Source organism: Colletotrichum orchidophilum (assembly GCF_001831195.1).
Source record: "Colletotrichum orchidophilum strain IMI 309357 chromosome Unknown Scaffold_117.1, whole genome shotgun sequence".
NCBI classification, from domain to species: domain Eukaryota; kingdom Fungi; phylum Ascomycota; class Sordariomycetes; order Glomerellales; family Glomerellaceae; genus Colletotrichum; species Colletotrichum orchidophilum.
This window is the reverse complement of record NW_019173073.1, coordinates 42,030-64,335: the sequence shown is the minus strand read 5'-3', so window position 1 is coordinate 64,335 and position 22,306 is coordinate 42,030. Positions and strand designations below refer to the sequence as shown.

The window sequence follows — 22,306 nt, the reverse complement described above, 5'->3', positions numbered from 1 at the left end:
AGCACTGTTTGCTCGAGTTCTCTCTCTCTCTCTCCTTTGGTATGCGTGCGACGCGAGACATGCATGATCTGGAAACGAGGTCCGTTGACATATAAGTCGATCTGTGATGTTGTTATCTCGGCAATCTGCAGTCATCCCACGCGACACTAACATGGATACTTATCATCCCCTGGGGTATTTTAGCTAGTTGGGTTGGTGTTATCTCTGCTTTAGGCAAAGGAGCGGAGGGCCTCGGCTAGAGTGCTAGGGTAATCCATGTTGATATGAAAGTTGGCCGATCGATCGGCCAACTTGGACGCGGTTGAGCCCCTCAAGCGGGGCCTCAGAGACTCGGGGAACATCTAGTGCCTCCACTTACACGAACAGTTGATGGACAGAACCTCCTTCCAGTCATCCGACACTTTGGAGAGGCTGCCTTCGGCCAACTTTTTATCAAAGCCTCGGTCTCCTGAGCCGAAGTTGGGTTAAGCTGCTTTGATAAGAGCTTTGCTGTCCGCCAACGGGAGAGAAGACGGTAACAGATAGATTCTCTGTTTTACTGCACACCACTTGGCCTCCCGTATAATCAGCCTCATTCATAGTCAGCAAATCGAGCCCCCGGGAATTATGTCTCTTTACCGCATAGGTGTTGATGTAGGCGGCACGAACACCGATGCTGCCATCCTCGACATCACAGCCGCAAACACCGCCGGCCGCGGAGTCCTAGCATCATACAAGGCGTCGACCACACCAGACATCACTACCGGCATCGAGGCTGCCATCCGCGCTGTCATACAAAGCTCAGCAGTCGATCAGAACCGAGTACTGAGCGTGACGATAGGCACGACGCACTTCATTAACGCGCTTGTTGAGGCTGATACGCGACGACTCAGCAAGGTCGCCGTCGTCCGTCTCTGTGGCCCTTTTACGAGGCAAATCCCCCCATTTTCAGACTTTCCCTCGGGCTTGCACCGGATTCTCGATGGGGGCGTCTACTATCTTGATGGTGGGCTGGAGATTGACGGCCGGGAGATTGCGCCGCTCGACCACGAGCAGATTCGGCAGACGACGAGAGATATTGTTGCATCTGGGGTGAAGTCAGTTGCTCTCGTTGGCATCTTTTCGCCTCTGGACCACTCTGGCATGCACGAAGAAACCTGCAAAAGAATCATGTTGGAAGAAGCCCCCGGTCTTGATGTAGTTTGCTCCCACGACATTGGACCGCCCGGCCTCTTGGAGCGAGAGAACGCAACTATTCTCAATGCCGCAATCCTCAAAACAGCCCACAAGGTCACTCGCGGCTTCAAAACCGCAATGGCGCGGCTGAAGCTCGCATGTCCGCTTTATCTGTCTCAGAACGATGGCACGCTCATCGACGCTGATGCCGCAGCGGAGTTCCCTATCAAGACCTTTGCCAGCGGCCCGACAAATAGCATGACTGGGGCTGCTTTCCTCGCAGGACTGGATCAGACCAAGACAACGACAACGGATACCACGGACTCGGAAGGGGAGAAGGGTTTGGAGCCTCAAGTGCTCGTTGTCGATATCGGTGGCACAACAACGGACGTGTGCGCCCTGCTTCCATCTGGCTTTCCTCGGCAAGCCCCAGGTTTCGTAGAAGTCGGCGGCGTGAGGACGGCATTCTCCATGCCCGAGGTAGTCTCAATTGGGCTCGGTGGTGGCAGCAAGGTGAAGACGAATTCCGAATTCGGGGACGTCACAGTCGGCCCAGGGTCAGTCGGACACTTCCTCACTGAGCAGGCGAGGGTCTTTGGTGGTTCCACCCTGACCGCAACCGACATCGTGGTGGCTTCCGGAAAGGCAGAGCTTGGCGACGCGAGTCTCATCAGAGACATTCCGAGCTCAACGATCAATGAGGCCCGGCAGAGGATCAAGAAAATGCTAGAGGGGGTCATAGAGCAGATGAAGGTCTCCGCTGCTCCCGTGCACGTTCTTCTTGTGGGAGGCGGCGCCCTCCTCGTTACAGACAACCTTGACGGCGTCGAGAAGTGCATTCAGCCTATTCACCAGGGCGCTGCCAATGCTGTTGGTGCTGCTATTGGCAAGGTCTCTGGAGAAGTGGACATTATTGAGATCCTCGAGGGAAGAGACGAAAAAACGGTTGTTGCAGCGACGTGCCAGAAGGCTATCGATCTGGCCATCCAGAAGGGCGCGACGGCTGAAGACGTCCGTGTTGTAGAGGTCAACAAGATGCCGCTTCAATATGTCGATAACGGCGCCATGAGGATACAAGTCAGGGCTGTTGGAAAGTTGAGTGTCCCTGAGAGCCCCGAATTCTCCCACGAGAGTATGACGCCTATCGAAGACGAGGAGCAGGAGGACGAGGCGCAAAAAGAGGGCGTACCTGATGCCCTACAGCCTACCACTAAGCCCTCGCTGCAGGTAGACCTTGAGACCTATCGACCCGATGTCAGAGGAGGTGCCTGGTATGTTTCCGAGGTAGATTTGGAGCTGATCTCGACGGGCTGCGGTGTGCTCGGCACCGGAGGAGGAGGCCCAACCCACCACGAATTTCTCAAGAGCCTGCACGTCCTCCGCAACAGCGAGCCGGGTAAAATGAGGGTCATCTCGCCATCATCCCTCGCCGACACTGACAATGTGTGCTTCGGCTCCTGGTACGGTACCCCGAGTGTCATCAACGAGAGAATCGCCGGCGGCTCTGAGATTCCCAGCGGCATCGATGCCGTGAGGAAGATCTTGGGAGATGTACCTCTCCATGGGGTTTTCATCGACGAGATGTAAGTGACAACACCAAAGTCTGGTAAGCGCATGGGCTGACAAACGGCAAGTGGCGGAGGCAACGGGCTCAGTGTTTTCCCAACGGGCGTACACTATGACATCCCTGTTGTGGATGGCGATGCGATGGGAAGAGCATACCCGACCATGTATCAAGGTAATTACTTGAAGATATAGCCCACAACCAAGACGAAGGCCAGGCCAAGCTAACAAAGCCTCCTGGACAGCCACATTGAGCGTTTACGGCCACCCGCTAACTCCGTGTGCCCTCTCGGACGCAAGGGGAAACGTTTCTGTTGTGATGGTAGGTCTCCTCGTCGATGCGAACTACATGTTTCTTGCTAAAAGATTGAACCACAGAGTTCCGATACTCCGGTCCGCCTGGAACGATTTCTGCGTACGGCAGCTGTTGAGCTCGGCCTTGGATGCGCCGTCTGCGCAAGGCCACTCCCCGGGTCGGCTGTCAAGTCCCATGGCGTTCCCAACACCTTATCGCAAGCCTGGTATCTGGGCCGTGCTGTTCACATGGCACGGAGGAAGAAGTCTAGCTATGTTGATGCAATTGCAAGTATATCCAAGGCAACCAGTGACGTGTGCTTCTATGAGTTGAGGGGAGAACCTGCGTCCATTGCCAGCATTCTCCCCTCGTCCTGAAGCTATTCTCAAATTGAAATCGGCTAACTTGCTCTTAGTTTGATGTTTGTGCTGGCAAGCTGCTGTTTACAGGCAAAATCATCGATGTAAGACGATTTGTGGGCGGCGGTTACACAATGGGCAGCGTCCTTATCGCCCCCCTTGCTGAGGAAGACAGAGACTCAGACACGCAGAGTACGGTGCTCGCCGACCGGCACATGCTCATCCCGTTCCAGAACGAGTACTTGTATGCCGCACTCACGGACGCAGAGGGTTCCGAACACGGCCAGCAAGAGGTGTTGTGTACAGTGCCGGATCTGATTTCGATTCTGGGCCAAGATGGGGAGGCTATAGGGTCCCAGGATCTTCGCTATGGCTTGCGCGTGAATGTCATAGCACTACCTGCTCACCCCCTCTGGAAGACGGAGAAGGGCATGCTTGTGGGAGGGACTAAAGCCTTCGGTTTGAGCATGCCGTTTGTGGGCGTTGGAGAGTACACAGAGCCTAGGAGCGTCATTGAGGAGTATGGGGTGTGAAGGATACACGTGTAGGCAAATATGGGGAGGTTTTCTAGCACAGAATTTAACACGGATGATCAAGACACAAGGATCAGAAATAGCAGCCATCCTGTCTTCGACAAATATGATGAACGCTATTGTACTGGCATTACCAACTTATGAGTCGTCACAAAGGGCATTGTCATCTATCCTAGCTAGGCTAAGTGTGTACAGCGGCGTCAGTTTTGTAATTTCTGTTCTATTGAGTTTCAAAATGCGGCAAGTTCTATGTCCTATCCAGGATAGTACTGAAAGAGGGAGCAAGGAGCATTTGGGAACTTGAGTAGCTTCGAGGCTTTTACTGGCCCCAAGCACGGTAATGACAATCCAAGGAACGCTTCAATACGCCCTGGGTAGTCAAAAGGTCAGCTTGAATATTCAAAATAAAGCAGGCTATAAGTGGAAATATTCAACAAAAGCTTACCTCGCCTGGGGTGTTCTTCTTGATCTCGCACCAAGGACCTCCAGGGGTCTTGTTACTGAATAGGTTCGATGACCATTGCTGGTCCACACCACCAATCTGCGACTTGAGGTCGAAGGGTTTGTCACCTTCCTTGAAGTAGATTGTCAATGCGCCACCCGAGTTGTCAGTGACAACAAGCTCACTGGGCAGCTTGACAGGGCCTCCGCCATCGCTGGCTCTAGCCGTGACGACATTGGTCTTCTTGTCTCCATCAACCTGGATGATGCTGACTGTTGCTGTGTGATTCGAATTGCCGTCGGTAAAGGCAATGTCCTGGGTGATGCTGGCGATACGCCAGATGTCGGCCGTGGAGGCGAGTGAGCCGCTCGGCACAGCGGTTCCAGGCATCACAGTCTTGGTGACATCAACATCGTCGGTTACGGTCACTTCGGCAGTGGCAGTGACCCAGACGACAGCCTTGCTCTTGGAGGAAGAGGAGCTGCCGATAAGGGAACTAGAAGTAGAGGCGAGACCGGAGGACTGACCACCAGGGGAGCCGGCCGAGGCAGAAGCGGAAGCAGGAGCGGAAGCAGAAGCAGAAGCAGAGCCTGCGCCACCCGAAGCCGCAGCGGACGACTTTGCCGGAGCGGCGGGCATTGGGCATGATTCGCTTCCGTTCTCGTCGCGGGTCACAACGGTGCCCGCGGGACACCAGGAGCCTTCGAAGACGAGCCATTTCTCGTACCAGACTCGGATAGTAGGCTTGCGGACCTGCGTGCCATCGGGAAGTACTTCGACGACGTGGGCTGGATGATACTGCCAGTAGAAGAGGCCAAAGGGCGGAACGTAGCCCACCATCGGCTTCTTCGGGTCGATGACGTTCGGCCAATGGTTAGGACCTTTCATGTAGCCCACGTTTTTGATCTTGTCTGCGGGAAAGCCGAGGCGGTTCACGACCCAGTCTTTCCATTCCTGGAGCCTTTTGGGATGTCTGGGGGGGAAATCGCCGTAGTTCGGGGGTATTGGGTTGCTGAACATTCCGCCGCTGACGGGGAAAATGAAAAGGACTTGGAGAGTGTCCTCGGGGATGTTGTCGAAGATTGGGGTCGTTTCTTTGAGCTGCTTGATTCCCGGGTAGGGTATCTGCTTACTACCTTTGGTACCATCGGTAGGATCGCCCTTGACGAATTCTCCCTCGCCAGGTCGATTACCCGAGCCAGTCTCTAGGAAGTCTAGTACACCCTCTTGGAACTCCTTGTCAATGTCGTAGTCTCCGTAGCCACCTGGATAAAAGTTGGGAACTTCCCAGACGTGACTTGTGTAGATGCCTCTCTTGGTAATAATCAAGATTCCGCTGCAGCCCCAGAACGGACCGGTAGCTCCCATCAACGGCTCATCTCCCCAGACATCGGCATGCATGGTGGAGTAGCCCACACTCTCTCTCAGTTTATCACCAGTTATGACACCTAGGTCTCTCGGACCATCCAGGCCATCGCAGTAGTGCCACACGTAGTTCCAAACGCGTTGCCACCATTCTTGTGGTCCGCCAGGCCAATTCTCAGCGGCAGTGAGTCCTTGAGGTCCGCTTAGAATATCAGGGTCTGGTTTGGGTTCCCATTTTTCGTAAAGGGAACGGCCTGAGAGGTCTGATCTCTTGTTGTTACAGCTAAGGCAGCTCGAGCCGACGTCGCCACAATAACTCTCTGTAGGGGTAGCAGACACTGTCGTAATAGTTGTTGTCGTTGTAGTGTCAACGGTGTTGCTGCAGACAATAGAAGGCTTGCAGGTTGCCGTGTTGCAGCTTGTGGTGAAGCTCGTGGATGAGTCGGAACCCACGATAGGACTGGCGGTACATCCCTGCTTGCAGTCGGGAAAAAAGGTGGTGGTTGCTGTGCAGGACGCTTCAGACGAGGAAGTAGCCGTCTCAGAGGGCTCCGATTCGTCGTCCTCGGGGTCTTCGGGATCGGTAGGGTCGTCCTTCCTGACTTTGCGAGGCTTTCCCTTGGGCTTTCTGGGGGGAGGCTATATAGTCCGATTAGCTGGGGATCTAGGAGCATAGAGTAGGTCAGAAGAAGGGATATATACCTTGGCCCATGGAAATCCAACGGGTCCCGGAAGCTTGAGGGCGGGGAGGTCGCAGAGGATGATAGGGATGAGACACCTCGGATGGCAAAGAAGCTGTCCTCCGATGCAAGACCACGCGGGGAAGATGGTCGGCCAGGCCTGACCATCGCGAGTCGATGTCTTTGTGACCTCGGTGGACTGCCAAGTGATCCACGTCCGGGGATCGACGCCCTCGGGAGGCTGAATCGTGGCAGTCATGTAGTACGATGTGAAATCTCCATTCTCTGGAGACGTAGAGGAAGTAGTCGTGGAGCTAGGGCTGTTTGTGCCACTGCTACCAGGCGCAGAAGTCGAGGTTGGAGTAGCAGAGTGTTCAGTAGAAGATACATGCTGTGTCGAGGAAGCAGTGTCCTCTTGAGTGCTGCCTGGGTACGCTTTGGTGGATTTGCCATCATCATCATCGCCCTTCTTGGTTGACTTCTGATCGTCGTTGGTAGACACGACAGGAGGCTTGGTGGGCTGCTGGCCAATCTCTGTCATCGATATAGGAGTGGTCGTTGCACGAGCGCTAGCGACACTGGAAGCGGAAGCCGGCATGGGTGAAGTCTCGACATTACGATCAGTGCCAGAGGCAGATGTCTGAGGCACTTCAATAACGGATGTGCCTTTGGTCACATCTGAAGTTGAAGTTTCATCAGAGATCGCGGCATGAGAGATGCTGCTGGACAATTGAACTGGTTGGGAACTGGCGGTTGACGTCGTGGTCTCATCAGGGGCCGTGGTGCGACGCGAGGTCTGGGCTGTACCACCTTCGGACAAAGATGTCTGCAGGAAAGAGTTAGGGATAGCAAAACTTGTGCTACCACGCTGGCTCTCCTGTGAAGCTGATGATGGATTGGTAGAGGAGGTGGAAAAACCACCATTTGCATTGTTGGTGGATGTCGATTCCAAGTCACTGGATTGACTCCTCTGGATAGAGGAACCAGGGATTGACGCAGAATTTGCAGGACTACCGATTGTATTGTTTCGGTTTGTAACGCTGGAGGAGACCCCAGGGTTGACGATGGAAGAGGTCGAGGGCTGAATCGGGCTACTTCCCAGGCCTCTGGTCGCGTCGAGGGAGTGGGTAGAAGACTGGGTAGTGATCAGGTCGGAAGCAAGAGAAGAGGACTCCTCTGGAGCACCACATGGAATTGTGATGAGAATGGAGGTGGTGACGATACGAGTAACAACACGACCTTGGCGGAGTTCGGAGGTAGAGAGATAAAGGCTGGTTCCGTCGGTCGGAGCGACTGAAGCAAGTGATCCAGTGAGACCCTCTCGCTTCTTGTAGTCTAGAATGAGAGACAAAATGGTTAGATGAATGCATCCTAGAAATATCCCGTGAGATTTGAACTGCTTACCTCTGCCTCGAGCCTGACAGATATTGACCGTAAGAGCGAAGAGCACGATCGGGATGAGACTGCGGCACCAAGCCTTCAGAGAAGACCTATGCTTGCCCATCTTGACGGTTTGCTACTCTTTGAGGCCGCAATCTGCTGTGATGCTCGGTGAGAATTGAGGGTGAAGAGGAGGTCAGGAAGATTGCTTGTGGACGGAAAGGAGACTTGGGTGAAGCCAAGTCAGGATGGGGGGCTTGTGCATGAGAACAAAAAAGCAGAGCACGAAAAAGGCAGGCAGGGCCGGAAGAGACCAAACTTGTGAAGGTGCTCACAACCTAATCAATGGGTAGAAATGGGCGGTAAAGAAATCAAATCCATTGTTATTCTCGACCCCTTGCTTGTAAGTGGTTGGGTTGGGATGAGAAGCACGTGAGGGGCCAGGTGAAGTAAAATGCTTTAGAAATTTGAGGAAGGAACGATTCAAGATAAGGTAGGACGCAAGACGATAGCTGCTATTCCGCTTGTGGGTACATGTAATTTCAGCATATCATATGAATGCCCAGCTCAGGGAGGAAGCTTCGGTCGGGAGAGGAGAACGCAATCTCTGTGTGAAGATTCGTATTTATAAGAGGTAGTGATTCAAAAACCTGGAGATTTGCTTTTTAGTCACCTTGTCAGTTGAGTTCTTAGTTGATATTCTGCCTGAATTCTATTCCAAATACAGGCATTGATAATTGAAGTCTGTGGCTGTTGTTAGACTGTTCTATTTGCAACGTCTGAAAGGTTTCTGGAGGTCTCCAGTTGAAATCTGTATAGGTAGAGAGCAATCAATTAGACGGAAGAATGAGTGGATTTTGCTTCAAGTAACTTTGTAACTGCATTTACTTAGGTAACTGAGGCTCTGGAAGCAAATATGGTCAATAAATATCATGTATAGCTTGGTAAGTCCATCCACGTTTCATCAAATGTCGCAAAAACGACTTCATTAATTTCGGGCAGCAATTAACGCCATATACACCAATATGATACATCCCCTCAGATCCCAGGCTCTGTAGAGGGTAGGGGTCTATCTGTATGCAATTTTGAGCCTCTGTGGGCGGCCACTATCTTCTAGCAAATGATGAGACGCAGCAATCCGTAAAACATACCCACGCAAATACACCGTGTCTCAGTGTCTGACGAGAAAAGATCATCGTCTAGGCCTCTGGTCATATCGTACCGTGAAGGAATAGATTGAATTTTACGGTTATTGGGTTCTCTACGTTAAATACACCACGCGAGGTGTCCTAAATCGGTCCCATATTCATCCAAACTTTTCAATTATCAATCCGACGAACTTGACCTATAGGTGTGAACGTCCAACCCGACTGCTCACCAACGGAACGGTTCCCACCATGTCTCTCATTCTAATCAAGGAGGTGTGTTCAAGACGCAGGTAGGAGTTTCTGTACAAAGGAGGACGGGCATGAGAAAGTCATCCCGACCAGCCTCTTGGTTGTCTGGATTATCCGCTGTGATCTTTGTCATGTTGTATGGTTCAAGGAGGGTTTATACCTCATCTGTGACTGGCACTTTTCTCGAATTGCGCACTGCCTTTCTACTCTAATAGTCACTCCCAAAGCGGGTGGGCCGGAGTGAGGCCGTTGACGCCCCCGAACAGGAACCATGTCGATATCCTCTTCCAGGCCAGGTCGACATGTTCTCCGACGTAAAGCTCACCGTCGTCATATATGGCGAATTACGAGCTGTAGGAAACCTGCTCGGACCTTGCTTGGATCATGCCTTTGAGAGGACATGTCATTCCACAATGGCTCCAGCTTCTTTGCACCTGGGGTGTTCACCCGGTACAGGACCAGGCGGATGGAGGTGCCTCCCTAGAACACTAATGCATCGACGTCAGTGCTGTGCCTTCATTTTCCGTGCAGCTAGCTGCTGCTAAAATATTTCATGTTCCTAACATGGGCCATTGCTTCTCCAGCGTGCTGAGAGAAGACGGAATCATAGGGGATGCCGTGTGATTTCAACAGAGCTAAGATATTGGTGCCTGACTAAGCTATGGCTTCACGTATATGCACGGCTAACATCTGTGTGGGAACTATCTGCGTGCAATGGGGAAACATGGGAGGGGCGTTTAATTATTGTGCATGCCGCACGGCCCAGACCACTTTCCAGCACATGTACAAGTACCTAAGACGGGGCTAAGGCACCTTGGGGCCAGCTTTCGTGACTCTCTCCCGTCCAAGTGAGCGAGGAACGGGGCCCGGCAGGCTTCACCGGGATCTGCTAAAATCGTCACATTTCGGCCACACTACTTACTCCAAAGATGGAGCCAGCCCTTCCCCCCCCAAAGGTATGATGATTTTCATCTTGGGTGACTAACATGACTTGAGCCAACGTGCTCTTGGCACGCTGAGCCTTTGTATGTTATGGCGCTGACACACTATTGTACGTTAGTAATCCATGTTTCCCTAGACATCTTGCTCAACGTCTCATCCCATTCTGAATACTCATATAGACGTCAAATTCGCCTTTACAATCCTCAACAAGCTTTTCGGTTTGCTGGCCCTTTTCTTGGCTTCTACATTAAGACAAATTTTTATTGCTTCACTCAATTTCTCTGACTTTCCTGCTTGGTAAAGATCCACTCCAAAATGCAGACAAGTGTCAGCATCAAACTCCGGGATTCACCAAATTCAATGTGCGAACTAGAGACATATATATTAAAGAGAAAATAAAGCTTCAAGTGTACCGAGATTGACACCAGGAAATTGATACCGATAAGCCTCCCCTCTTTCTACCCATGTCATAGTCCATTCAACCGCTGGAACTCCTTAAAGACGGCAAATCTTATGCTTTGAGGCTTTGCTGACCATTCCCACTCATGACCAAACCGCTTGTACTCAGGTTTGGGTGTCTGAAGCGCCAAGAACACGTGACAATCAAGAGGAGCACCCGCATTAAGCCCCTCTTCCGCTCCTCTCCCAGATCCAGATCCCGCCTTGCTGTTGCTTGTTACCTATATTAACTCAGTGTCGTTCCGGATCCTCCTGCCGTAGCATCAGTCGTCTTTTAAAGGCCGGCTCTTGTGCCTTGTCGTTGTTACGGCCTACTCCTTCCCGCACCTCTGTTCCCCTTGTGTGCAGGTCCGACGGCAAGGGCCGCTTTCCAGACGCGTTGCTTTGCTCATTCTCTTCTTTGCCTCTGTCGGAAATGGACGCATTCATCCGACTCGACTCCCTTAGCATATCGTCCTTCTCCTTCTGCAGGTCCAGGATCTGGTCCGCCACCGCCTCCGGGTCGCATGGCACCAGCTCGCCCCCATCGGTCAACAGGATGCCGTTATAAAAGTCGATGTCCTCGCTCTTGATCTTGTCCGTGTTGATCAGGCAACAGTTCGAGGACGCGTCGTAGAAAAGCGGAAAGGGCCCGTAATTCCTCGTCTCCACCATGGCCTTGCTCGTCCACGTCAGCTTCGTCTTGCGGATTACCAGCCCCAGCTCGCCGTGGCCAAAGTCGTGCAGTCGTAGGCTGAACTCCCAGTGGCCCTTGGGAGGCGGCGCGATCTCGAGCACGTCGTAGCACCACACCGATGGGATGTGATCCCACTTGGCTGAGGATTGTAGGAAGGGGTCGCAGACGATCCTGAGCCTTGTACCCCCGCCATACCGCTTTCTAAAATAATGGGGACCGTCCTACCAGTTGATCAGTTGTTAGTAGGCATGCAACGAGTTTGGCTTTGAGAGACTGAGCACAATCTCGGGATTTCGGGGAAGTCTTACGGCATCGAGAGCGAGGGTTGCCGCGCTCTCCCAACTTATGAAGGGGCCGTCCTTGCCCTTCTCCGGTCGACCTAATTGGAAGCCAAAAGCGGCGCCCCTTTGAATGAATTCTTGCACCGTGATCTTGTCGGCCGTGGCATATGCAGCGCCCTTGCTTATGTTGAAAGAGCTGGTGGGGTTCAAAAGACGTCAGCATCGGTCCACCCCATGTGAATCCCGTTAACCAATGTACATACTCTTTCTCACTGACCGCCTCATACAAGAGGAAGGGCTTATCAATCCCCAGTTCCGCACATGCATGCTGAACATCAGCCTGCACCAGGCTATTCTTGCCACTGCCGCCAGACAGAACAATCTTGACATTTGACGTCAGGGCAACGGCTTCGGCAATCTTCTCCCTGGCGAGGTTGAGAGCCTCCTCCAGCCCGTCGAGGAAACATTGCTTGGCGTCGCTCCCGCGAAGGTGTATCGCGATACTCCTATTATCTTTCGGATCATCCGTGTGCAAGATCATGCTTTGAAATATGTCTGACTGGAGTCTCTTGATCTTGAGGTGGAACTCCTCCAAGATCTCTGCTCGTTGACTCGGGAGCAAAGTTAATTTGAGGCTCTTCTCGACGTAATTGGTCGCGAATTCATCAATCTTTTTCTCCCATAGCTGCGTCCCGCCATGAGCGGCTGATTGGTCTTTCGTCAGATGGAATCAGATGGGCGAGAAGAATGAGGTGTGACTTACTGAAGGCTTCGCCAACTCTGAAATAGCCCAAGTTATCGCCGCTTCGTCGTACAACGCTGAACATGCAGCCATTCTATACCACGGTCAGGATTTTCCTGAACGAAAAGTGAACTATAGTCTTGAATGTCGCCACCATTGACTTACCATAGTATGACCTCCAAAGTCAAGAAAGACTAACAGATATGGTTCGTCTACCTTGGTAAGGATAGGCTTGATATGGCGTCGGCTCGAGAAGAGAAAGTGAGCTGACGCCAGACTCTCTACGTGGAACTTGATGTGACCGTGGGCCGATTTCATGACCTTGAACTCCATCATGACAGCAGCGATCAGGTTCTCGTAGCTAGACAACTCCCTGGGCGTCCAGTGCGCCGGATACGAGAGGCCGACCTCCTCAATGACGTACGGCTTCTCGCTGCAGACCTTGTCCACCTCCTGAAAGACAGTCCGCACGATGGCTTCCAGATTCCTGCGGATTCTCTTCTTCAGGCCCTTATACTTTGCCAGGAGGCCGTCGAGGAGCGGGTTCCCCGTCTCGCGGTCCTCGCACAGGAACCATTTTGAGGGGATGGGCGTGCAGGTCCCGTTGAACTTTTCGCCAGTATAGGCTAGACCGCCGCGATCGTCAAAATAGAGGGTTGCGTTGAAGGCGCCGGTCTGGTACCGGATGTCGTGTCCTGGAGTTGCACCGGTATTCCAGATTGAATGCAACTCCTTCGTCCTCTTGACGCAGAGGCTCGCACGGATCGCGGTGCTGCCCCAGTCTATACCCAGAATGCTGTACGACCCCAACGCCAGCAGTCGGTTAACGATGGCGAGAAAAGGCCTCAGTGTAGATGTGTGATCAGGGACGATGAAGGGTGATGAATGGCAGTGAAGGACTTACGCCGCCTCTGGCTCAGCGCCAGCACCGGACATGAGAAGCGGGATGTGACCACTACCTTGGCTGCGGCAGTGGTCGGTTTGAGAGGATGTCTTCCTTCGGGCTGAGCAAGCCTTAAATGCGCCTTTACGTGCAGTCTATATGTGAGATAAGAGGGGTTTGTGCGCAAGTTGGGATACAAGCCTAATCTTTGCAGTGAAATAAGGTGAGTCGTCGGGTCGGTTGCCAGCACTGAAAACGTTGGGTGAGGTGAGAACAGAGGGGGCGGGACGGTGTTCGCGAGCACGTACCACCTTAGGAAGATCCCTTACGTACCCTCGATAGCTAGGTAAGGTATGGTCTGTGGGACAGCAGAGCAAAGGAAGTCAAAATTGTTGCACCAAGCGAGCAGACAGGCGTGGGTTGAAAGAAATGTGCGTGGGAGCGTTGACGGAGGAGAAACGCAGCAGCAGCGGCATGTCTCCAGCGGAAGCTTTCTGACCAACCTGGACCAGAGAAACGCGTCGCGAAAAGACGCGGCTGGCTACCTGAGGTGGACAGTTTCGAGAGCCCGCCCGTTGGTTCGGTTTGTTACGGGCAGGCGAGAGGGCCAGCCTAGCTATCACACAAACAGGGGGTACGGGGCCAACCTCCTTGTCCGATGTAACGGTACTTAGCGGCACGAGCGCAGACCAGCACTAGTTAGAAAAAGAAAAACGGACAGGGTTGATTCCACTGAGAGTCCCTGACCAGATTCGAGCCTATTTCCGTTGTCATATTAGGCAACTGAGATATGGACACAGCCAGGCTGGGGGGTCCTCTCTTGTCGCGTCCATCATTAAGGCTGACTGTCTATGCCCCATATAGGCGGCACCCCATGCTGGACATGTAATACACCACACCTCGCACCTTGAAGTTGAACATCGTGGGAATCTTAGTTAACACTGCCATAGTTTTCTACTATTCAACTTCTCGTCAATGTTGAATTCCAAGCGGATGAATCAATCCCAAGTAGATCATCACGTGGTTCACCGAGGAAAAGAGCCCGTCAAAGTCTTCCTCCTCTGGAAATCATACCCGATTTTGGAGAAAATATGATGGTGAAGAGGTGCTCGCCGGAGAAGGTTCGTCCACATCACGAAACTCACTGTGACGTACTGCTGTCGTATGCATTCTTCTGATTCCAGCGCTAATTTTGTTGCAAACAAGGCGACCCCAAAGACCTCGGATTCAAAAACCAAGAATCGAATAAAAATTGCTATCGCGCCCAAAGTTGCCACGCCCAAAGCTACAGCCATGTCCACGAGGCCATCACCAATACAAACATCACGAAGAGTGATCGAACAGCCTTAATCTTTGCCCACCGACTGGCCAAAGACCAGTACTTTGTCTTCTTCTGCCCAAGGTGTCATAAATCTTTCATCAAAGACCCCTTTCAACACAACAATGTCCTCCGCCATTCTGAGAATTGCAAAGTACAAGTCGGTGGCGAAGATGACTTATTTCACAAACACGCTCAATTGGATTAGTAATAATTCCACATTTTCAAACTACAAGTCGTTGGTTCAGAGATTTGACACAGTACCTAGATTATTCACACAGCATGAATCATCACATCAAAGCCCACCTTTTGATGGTGGGTGACGCAGCACAACTGAGCAATTGCCAAAGCCACAAAGCAGGAGCAACCATCGAGCGAAAGTCCTGAGGCTATGAAGGCTGTAAGAATGACAAGGTATAGCAAAAATAGAGGGAGGGTCATTAAGAAAGATCCAATTTACTTGAACGAAATGACCGCGAGCTGGTGGAGCTGGTGGACTGACTTAGTGGCTATCGAAGCTACCTCTTTCAAGAACATCTGGTAGTCTGAATTTCAAGCTGTTCATCAGCAGGCGCGTCGAATGCCTCCAAGATGTAGAGGGATGCCAGCCGCATCTTCGGGCATGGCTGGAATATACAGGCGATATCCAGCAACTGAATCTACCATATGGGGAGCTTGGGGGTGTGCTCGGCTTTATATTACAACCTTAGGAATTTGATCCTTGTAGATCTTGAAGATCTGAGAATCTCCGACAGGTTGCGCCAAATCCCCAGTTTCGTTGGGACAGTTATGAATGCAGTGCAGAGCCCTGTACAGTCTGCGTCGAGTAGGTGAATGTTGTTTCGCGGTCACCGTATTTTACGCAGTGACCGCTGTGCATTTGTCTCACTGTGTTGATATCATGCAGTGACTCCGACTCAGTCAAAAACCAAAACGAAGCACCGATGGAATTTGAAGCTAATGCAGCCCTAGAGGGGTGCAGTACCCGGAACGAGGCTCGCGGGCTATGGAAGGTGTAAAGTTTCACGCCTTGCAGCGTAAGTGGGTATAACTAATTGAATGATAGATAAATATACTTTCACCTTGATAATTAAACTCGTTGTAAAGCATAAAAGACTCTGTGAAGCTAATTTGTACGACTCTTTTGGCCTGCACGGCTATCAAAATTAGTTTCGATGTACAGACATGGCTGCCTTCCTACACCTTGCTAAGCCTGCCTCGATGCCGGTCTTTCTCAAAATGCGGCAAATGGATAACAACATCCATAATGATGATGGCGTCGTTCCCAATTCTCATTCCCCCTTGATCACTTCGGAGATGATACCCAATGCTGAAATGCCACTGCCGTCGTGGGGACGCTAACGCGATTTGCTGATCAGTAACGGTACGCTACGCGATGATCCGCATACCTAGTATAGACATGTTCTTACCTGGCTTCCGTAGAACCCAGTGATAGCCTGTCCAGGAGCTGTGGTCACTCTGAAAGGGATACTGCTCGGCGGATCGGAAAGGAAAGAGAAGAAACAAGATCTCCCTCGATTCGTGGACACCTCAACGTAATTTGGTCAGCGCTACTTTGTCCGGGATCAACAGGTAGGCGGATATGAGCTACTCACCTTGAATGCCACTATAACTCCCTCCTCGACCATCCAAGTGTAACCTTCTTTGGGTTGATACTGATGCTGGAAAACTTCGATAGCATCGATGAATTCGCCTCCCGCGCCGTCAATCGCGAAGTTGATTTCTTTGGTCCACTCTCCAGACATCTCGCAACCAAACGCTCGATGCTCAGGTGGTACTGTAATGTCGTATGCAAAGTCGACGCGACGTATGCCGCAGGCGCCCCAGATGACACTGAGATTGGTGAGGTTTCGAAGGTAAATGCCACCTGGACCGCCGAAAGAAGTCCAAAATAGTGGTTTGTATCCGTTTAAATAATGCTCCCTCGGGGGGAATGAAGCCTCGTTCAAGCAGAGGTTTGGTCCCGGTATAGCAGGGTACCATATCCCTGCTTTTCTCAACCTGTCCTCGTCATCTGCTAGTTTCGCAGGCGACCCCACCTGGGAGGAAACAGCTAGACTGACTATTTTACAGCCCTGTCAAGTCAGCACGCATGGAAAGTGACTTGAGAGTTTCATTTCCACCTACATCGAACCCAAAATCAAGTTCGCGAAGACGTTCACCTACATCCAGACGCAGCGTCTTGGGCGACGCCTCCGGACTGCCAACCCAGTGAGATGTTCCGGATCTTTCGCTGATGCATTGCAAAGCTTGGATTCCCCTCTCCCCCACAGCTAACTTGAAGCCGCGTATGTCTGAAATTTCCACAGACTGTTCGGCTGGAGTTCGGTACCCGATTTGATGAACATCGCCCGTAGCAGTGGTGAACTTCAGTCCAGCGACATACTTCATGTCTCCTATTGGGATGGACCAGACAGAAAGCCGCAATATGCTTTCAGGGATGGCGAGGCGGTAGGTTTTTTGAAGAAGACAGCCCTTGTTGAAGAGGGCGTGCCCTGCCCCGACCGGGTGCTCCCACAGCTCGCCAGACACCTCGATGCACTGAGCAGAGACCTTCTCTGGAGAAGGGTTTAAATCGTTCACGATCCAGCGGAAATCCAGAGCCGCCACGAGCTTCTGAGCCAGGTTCCACACACGAACTCTGTTCTGGAAGCCAGGACCTATGTGCGCGTTGTTCGTTCGTCGATACAACCATCTCCAATCCCGAGGCTGCGGACTGTCCTGGGATTCAAAAAGCCATGAGCGGTCTGAACTGTCTTTGAATCTTGAGGCCCAGAATTGTTGGCTGTTGAATATCGTCCAGAATGGACGTGAGGCTAGGCGAAGGTTCAACACATCCACTGTCGGTAAATGAATGGCGATCACTGACCGGAGCTCTTCAGGAAGTGCATGAAAGCGGTCAAGCCCTGGGGTTGTTGCGTTGGAAAAAGGACGTATTGGACTTGGCGGTGATTCGGGGGCTTCAGTGAGCACATGTTGCACCTCTTGGACCTCGTACGGATTTGTGCTGAAAACAGGATCGGGCTCCATGTACTCTCGGTCGGAAAATCGGTCCTCCCACGGAAAATGGTGGTCATCATCAACGAAAACCGGCCCCCCATAGTCGTGGCCCCAGCTGATACTCACACCATTGAGCGGAAATGGGAGTGAGTCGCAGACGTCGAATAGTCTCAACAGTGGCACCAGGCCCGGACGGAAGGCGATCTCTAGGAGATCCCAGCAGGCTTCGTGGAAAATAAAACCGTGTCTTCCGTTGACTTCCATATAGCCCATGGCGCCAAATTGATCCTCCTCTGGACTATCGTAGTTCGAGTCGTCCCATCGACGGTTGGGGTCGACTGGGGCGATAAATGCGCCACTTCCCGGATCATCGTATAAGCCAACGCCCGTGAGGATAACGCCTCTTGAGCTGGAAGAGACTAAAGTAAATTCAGCCTGCAGTCTGCCAAAAACAGCCAGTGCACTCACGACCCCGAAACTGATTCAACCATGAGATATTGCCCGGTGCATCGACAACGACCCACCCACAAAGAGTGCACGAGCATATACGGGGACTCATGTTCGTTGTGGAGGGGAACACTCAAGGGGAAGAGCTATGGGACAACTTCGCCGGTGCCTAATGTCGCTCACGCCGGGAGAATGTTGGTCCGTCTCCCCGCATTAGGTTTGATCCCGGCCGTTGGAATCGGCCAGCCCACGCAACTCGTTTTCATACCTAGGGTATAAAAGCGTCAACCATCAAGGATTTACCGCTTTTTGGGAACTTGCTATCAAGAAAGTCGATGGTAACATGAACCTATCCTGAGTGTCGAAGGATCCGATGTTCGCCAAGGTCGAAATCATGTCTGCCTTCGTGGACAGCAGACCACAACTCCCGCTTCTCCGAGATGCTGCCCAACGCGCAGATACTGATTCAAAAATACTGACGGCCAGGTTCACAAATTCCAGAGTGATGAAAAGTCAATCAACAGCTGTCACCTTGGGTATGTGCAGAAGAAGACGCAATAATTCATCGTCTGTCGGCGAGACATGGTATTGACAAGTCATTAGTTGTTGTTAGATATTATTGGCCATCTATGATTTTGATTTGTAATTTATCTTCAGGGTCATATGATCGTGATTGGGGAAAGACAAGTCCATGTCATCAGACTCAGTCCCATGAGAAGAATACCATCCACGGTTTTCTGATCCATACAAAACGCTTGCGGGTCATGGAATTAGAACTTGCTTTGTACTACTCTGCTATAATACTTGCGACTGATGGTTGCTTAACCGCGATCTGCCTGCTTCATAGATCGCGCGACCTAAGGGCATCAGGTCAACTGCCTAGCTATATCTGAGCTACAGAGATGCGGCTAGAAGATAGTGTATGCCAATACCTTGATAACAAGTTGCCTCCAATTTGACGTGGACAACTTGCACGAAGTCTTGATACTTTAAACTTGTCACCGTCGGTTTCCTGATCGACGCTTCTCAGCACAACGTCAATTTTCATTACGGGCCCGATTCTAGGCTCGGTCATTGTCGTCTGCATTCATCTTCTTGAAAGAGACCCCAATGACCATCCCAAAATACGAATAGATCTCCTCGGCGGATGGCTCGTTACCAGACTGAACTTGTGTGTTAATTTGACACAAGTCTCGACATAACCCATGAGGCAACTTGCTGCAATGTAAGACAACTGAGGATTTGACATGCCGTCATCCTTGTTCGACCAGGCAATTTCGTCGGCGCCGAACGAGATGTTCATGGTTTTCAGGGCGCGATGTAAGATTTCCCCCATCTCGCTGTCATCTTCAACCTTCCAGTCAGTGCATGGCTCGCTGATAAATCTGACGCCTCTGAGAGGGTCATAGTCTTCTTCATTGCTGCCGTCCTCTGATATGATCTATATTACGCTGTGCCATGTCCTGACGGGGCAATGAGATGTAGACGGGGCAGACTACTGTCCGAATCGAGGGGAATTTATATCGGTTGATAACTGATCCCTTCTTACTATTTTCACAAAGGTTCTCCTAACTTCCCCGTGGTAGGCGATTCTCGAAGAGAAGTTCTAATATTCATTTTAAGGTTAGCAGACATGTTCTCACGAGCGGATGGTGTCGAAATAGACTTGGAATTAGTTGCTCGCAACGAGATGTCCTCTGACGCCTGGACGAACTACTAGAAAGCAATAGCAAAGAAAGTGTAGCTAAATGTTCTGGTTTCTTCAATGCTCAGTTGGGTCTACTCTCCCGCATCGCCTAACTAATGGTGGACCATACTACTTTAACATATCCTACTTTACCCCTTAAGCTAACTGCGCTCGATAACGATAACGCCGTGCTTACACACACCGGTTCCAACCTTTCAACGCCCTCATGAACTTCAACAAATATGAAATTGCCCCCATTGTCATTCGTACACTTAATTTCTCTCATTCTAGGCGCGACGTCCTGGACATGTCATAACCCTATTTAGAGACCCTTTTCAACCTCTGCAAAGGCCTCGGCAAAGCCAGGCTCCTTTTTCGTCTCTGCCCATATCCTCTCCTTTAGTCCATTCCCCTCTGAAGTATACATCACGGCTGGCCATCTGTATACTGTTAGTTCCACAATGTCTCAATCCCCAACTTCAAGAGAGGACCCAGCAAATTGGAATTTAACTTACGGCTTTATGAGCCCATCCGAGGTGAAGCTCCCATGACTCTCTCTGCCCTTGACGATAGCCGCGTCAAGATAGCTTCTTGCGCCGACTTGCACGCTTCGACCAATAGTCTTCTTCATCAGCCCCATGAAGAATGACTCGCTTGCTGGTTTGACAATGTTGGTGCCGCTGGTGAGGCCCGAGTTGGCGAGGTTGATAATGATCTGGTTCGGATTGACATAGGTCGCCAGCTTAGCCACGAACAGCTGACCCAAAAACTTGGACTGCTGGTAGTTCTTCCCAGACTCCCACAGGTGTTCCTTGTCGGCGGGCTTGAACATGGAACCCGTCACCATGTCCTCCTCTGGGGTGTGCCAGTACGTGAAATCCGAGCTGACGATGACCAACCTCGCCTGGTCCCCCGCCGGCTTCTTCTGCTTCATGACCGGGAGGAGGAGGAGGGCTAGTAAGGTGGTGGACAGGTAGTTGACCTGGAGCATCAGCTCGTGGCCCTCCCGCGACAGTGTAAAGTTCTGCGCGACCACCGCAGCGTTGAGAATGACGATGTCGATCCGCGCCAATTCCTTCTTGCACCGCGCGACAAAGCCCCGAACGCTCTCGTACGACTCCATTTCCAGGTGCCACACTTGGATCTGCGCCAGAGGGAACTCCCGCCGTAAACCTTCTGCGAGGGCCTCCCCCTTTGATGTGTTGCGGACGCCCATGATGAGGCGGCCGAGCGAGCGCTCGAGGAATTGGCGGCTGGCTTCGAGGCCGAGGCCGCTGCTGGCACCCGTCATGATGAGAGTGCATTCGGATAGGTCGAACTCCTCTGGGATCTCGGCTGGTGTGATGACTGCCTGGCGGTAAAGGAAGGACAGCGGGTTGGATTCCCAGCCCGCCTGGTTGGCCAACTCATTGGACATTGTGGGCGACTTCAATCAGATGATAAGCTGGGTAAAGTGCCAGCAGTGGTCGCGGCGTCTGTTTCTGGACAATGATGTTAAAGGGCGACGTTGACGTGGGATATATCCCGCCGGCCGATCCGACAATTATGGAGCCAAGAAACACCAAACAAGTTGCGAGGGCCCCTGGTTCCAGCTCCTGCTCGCGGGTGGTCGGAGGAGGGTTATCTGGTGTGGTATTTGATGTCATGCGGTTTGCTCTTGTGTCGCAGAACCTTTGACTTTGGACCGGGTTCCCCCAAAAGGCCAAGGTGTGTGTCGAGGACCGAGCGGGGGACGTTGAACTTCTTGAGACGCGCCAATGCCTGCCCCGATCAGACCGGGGGACCGGCCGCCTATTCGCGCTTGGATTGGGCGCCTATGGTCTCAAGGTCTATCATGCGTGCGACGTCTAGCAACCCTTCAGCGTTGTGCCACTGTGATGCTAACGAGCCTGTCAGGTCCGTGATGGACGTTTTGCGTGAGGGGCTGTTTCGTCGCACGATCTACCGCAGGGTCGACTTGGCGCAGGGGTCAGGGTTATCAGGAGTATTAGGGGTCCACGGCGTTCGGTGTGCGAGGTCTAAGAAAAGAAGTAGAAGCTTAGTCACCAACTGTGACGATGTTGTGGTTGAGGAAATTCTGCCTCGATGGCGCACGTAGGCATCGTCCGAATACCTATGCAGAGAACTGCTGGTCCATCTGATGGATGAGATGCATTCGAGCGAGGCCTCTGTGTGAATGTTTCAAGAGACGCTAAGCTTCAAGCCAGTGTATCGAGGTGGCATGAGGGGAAATCCAAAACGGTGGGTAACGGGGGGGCGCTCACACCGAAACACACCGAGACTCTTCATCGGATTCGGTGGGCGGGGGATCTCGGTGACGAGAAGGGGATGATGACTCAGCTTCTAGAAGGCGGCGTGGGCTGGTCGGAGGCACTTCGGGTGTGGCCGGCCATGGCCCGTGCCTGAAGACTAATGGCCGGCAATAGTTAATCTGCCCCTCCCCCTCCAGCTTGATTCGCCCTCGGATGGTGGGGTTAGAAGAAAGAAGGGCGGGCGGGACCTGGAACCAGACAAATGGGGGGAGAATGCAACCTTGGCCTTTCTGAACGCCGTTTCGTCTTTTGCCAAACGTCCAGTCCCGTCACCGCCAATCCGCTGCCCTCTCCTCGAAGCACTTGTCCAAGGACTCAGTCAACCACCACCCCTCCCTCTGCCTTACCGGCCAAACACCTGCAGGAGCT

The 22,306-nt window shown here is 52.1% G+C and overlaps 5 protein-coding genes across 5 annotated transcripts; 1 reads left to right on the top strand and 4 right to left on the bottom strand.

Moving 5' to 3' along the window:
* Positions 1-606: 606 nt before the first annotated feature.
* CORC01_11144 (hydantoinase) lies at positions 607-3,905 on the top strand (the record flags this gene model as incomplete). The annotated part of the gene is made up of 5 exons (XM_022622770.1): positions 607-2,738; positions 2,790-2,893; positions 2,964-3,040; positions 3,097-3,327; positions 3,429-3,905. The coding sequence occupies 5 exons, from the start codon at positions 607-609 to the stop codon at positions 3,903-3,905; spliced, it is 3,021 nt and encodes a 1,006-aa protein (XP_022470712.1).
* Positions 3,906-4,224: 319 nt separating this feature from the next.
* CORC01_11143 (uncharacterized protein) lies at positions 4,225-7,896 on the bottom strand (the record flags this gene model as incomplete). The annotated part of the gene is made up of 4 exons (XM_022622769.1): positions 4,225-4,275; positions 4,351-6,351; positions 6,415-7,727; positions 7,797-7,896. 4 exons carry the CDS (start codon positions 7,894-7,896, stop codon positions 4,225-4,227), a joined length of 3,465 nt encoding a protein of 1,154 aa, XP_022470711.1.
* Positions 7,897-10,801: 2,905 nt separating this feature from the next.
* On the bottom strand, positions 10,802-13,205 carry CORC01_11142 (uncharacterized protein; the record flags this gene model as incomplete). Its single annotated transcript, XM_022622768.1, has 6 exons — positions 10,802-11,467; positions 11,555-11,723; positions 11,791-12,232; positions 12,291-12,363; positions 12,435-13,113; positions 13,174-13,205. 6 exons carry the CDS (start codon positions 13,203-13,205, stop codon positions 10,802-10,804), a joined length of 2,061 nt encoding a protein of 686 aa, XP_022470710.1.
* A 2,557-nt stretch (positions 13,206-15,762) lies between these two features.
* On the bottom strand, positions 15,763-18,050 carry CORC01_11141 (F-box domain-containing protein; the record flags this gene model as incomplete). Its single annotated transcript, XM_022622767.1, has 5 exons — positions 15,763-15,828; positions 15,901-16,020; positions 16,087-16,566; positions 16,619-17,910; positions 17,960-18,050. 5 exons carry the CDS (start codon positions 18,048-18,050, stop codon positions 15,763-15,765), a joined length of 2,049 nt encoding a protein of 682 aa, XP_022470709.1.
* Positions 18,051-19,947: 1,897 nt separating this feature from the next.
* CORC01_11140 (retinol dehydrogenase 12) lies at positions 19,948-21,042 on the bottom strand (the record flags this gene model as incomplete). Its single annotated transcript, XM_022622766.1, has 2 exons — positions 19,948-20,065; positions 20,141-21,042. The coding sequence occupies 2 exons, from the start codon at positions 21,040-21,042 to the stop codon at positions 19,948-19,950; spliced, it is 1,020 nt and encodes a 339-aa protein (XP_022470708.1).
* Between the last annotated feature and the right edge of the window lie 1,264 nt (positions 21,043-22,306).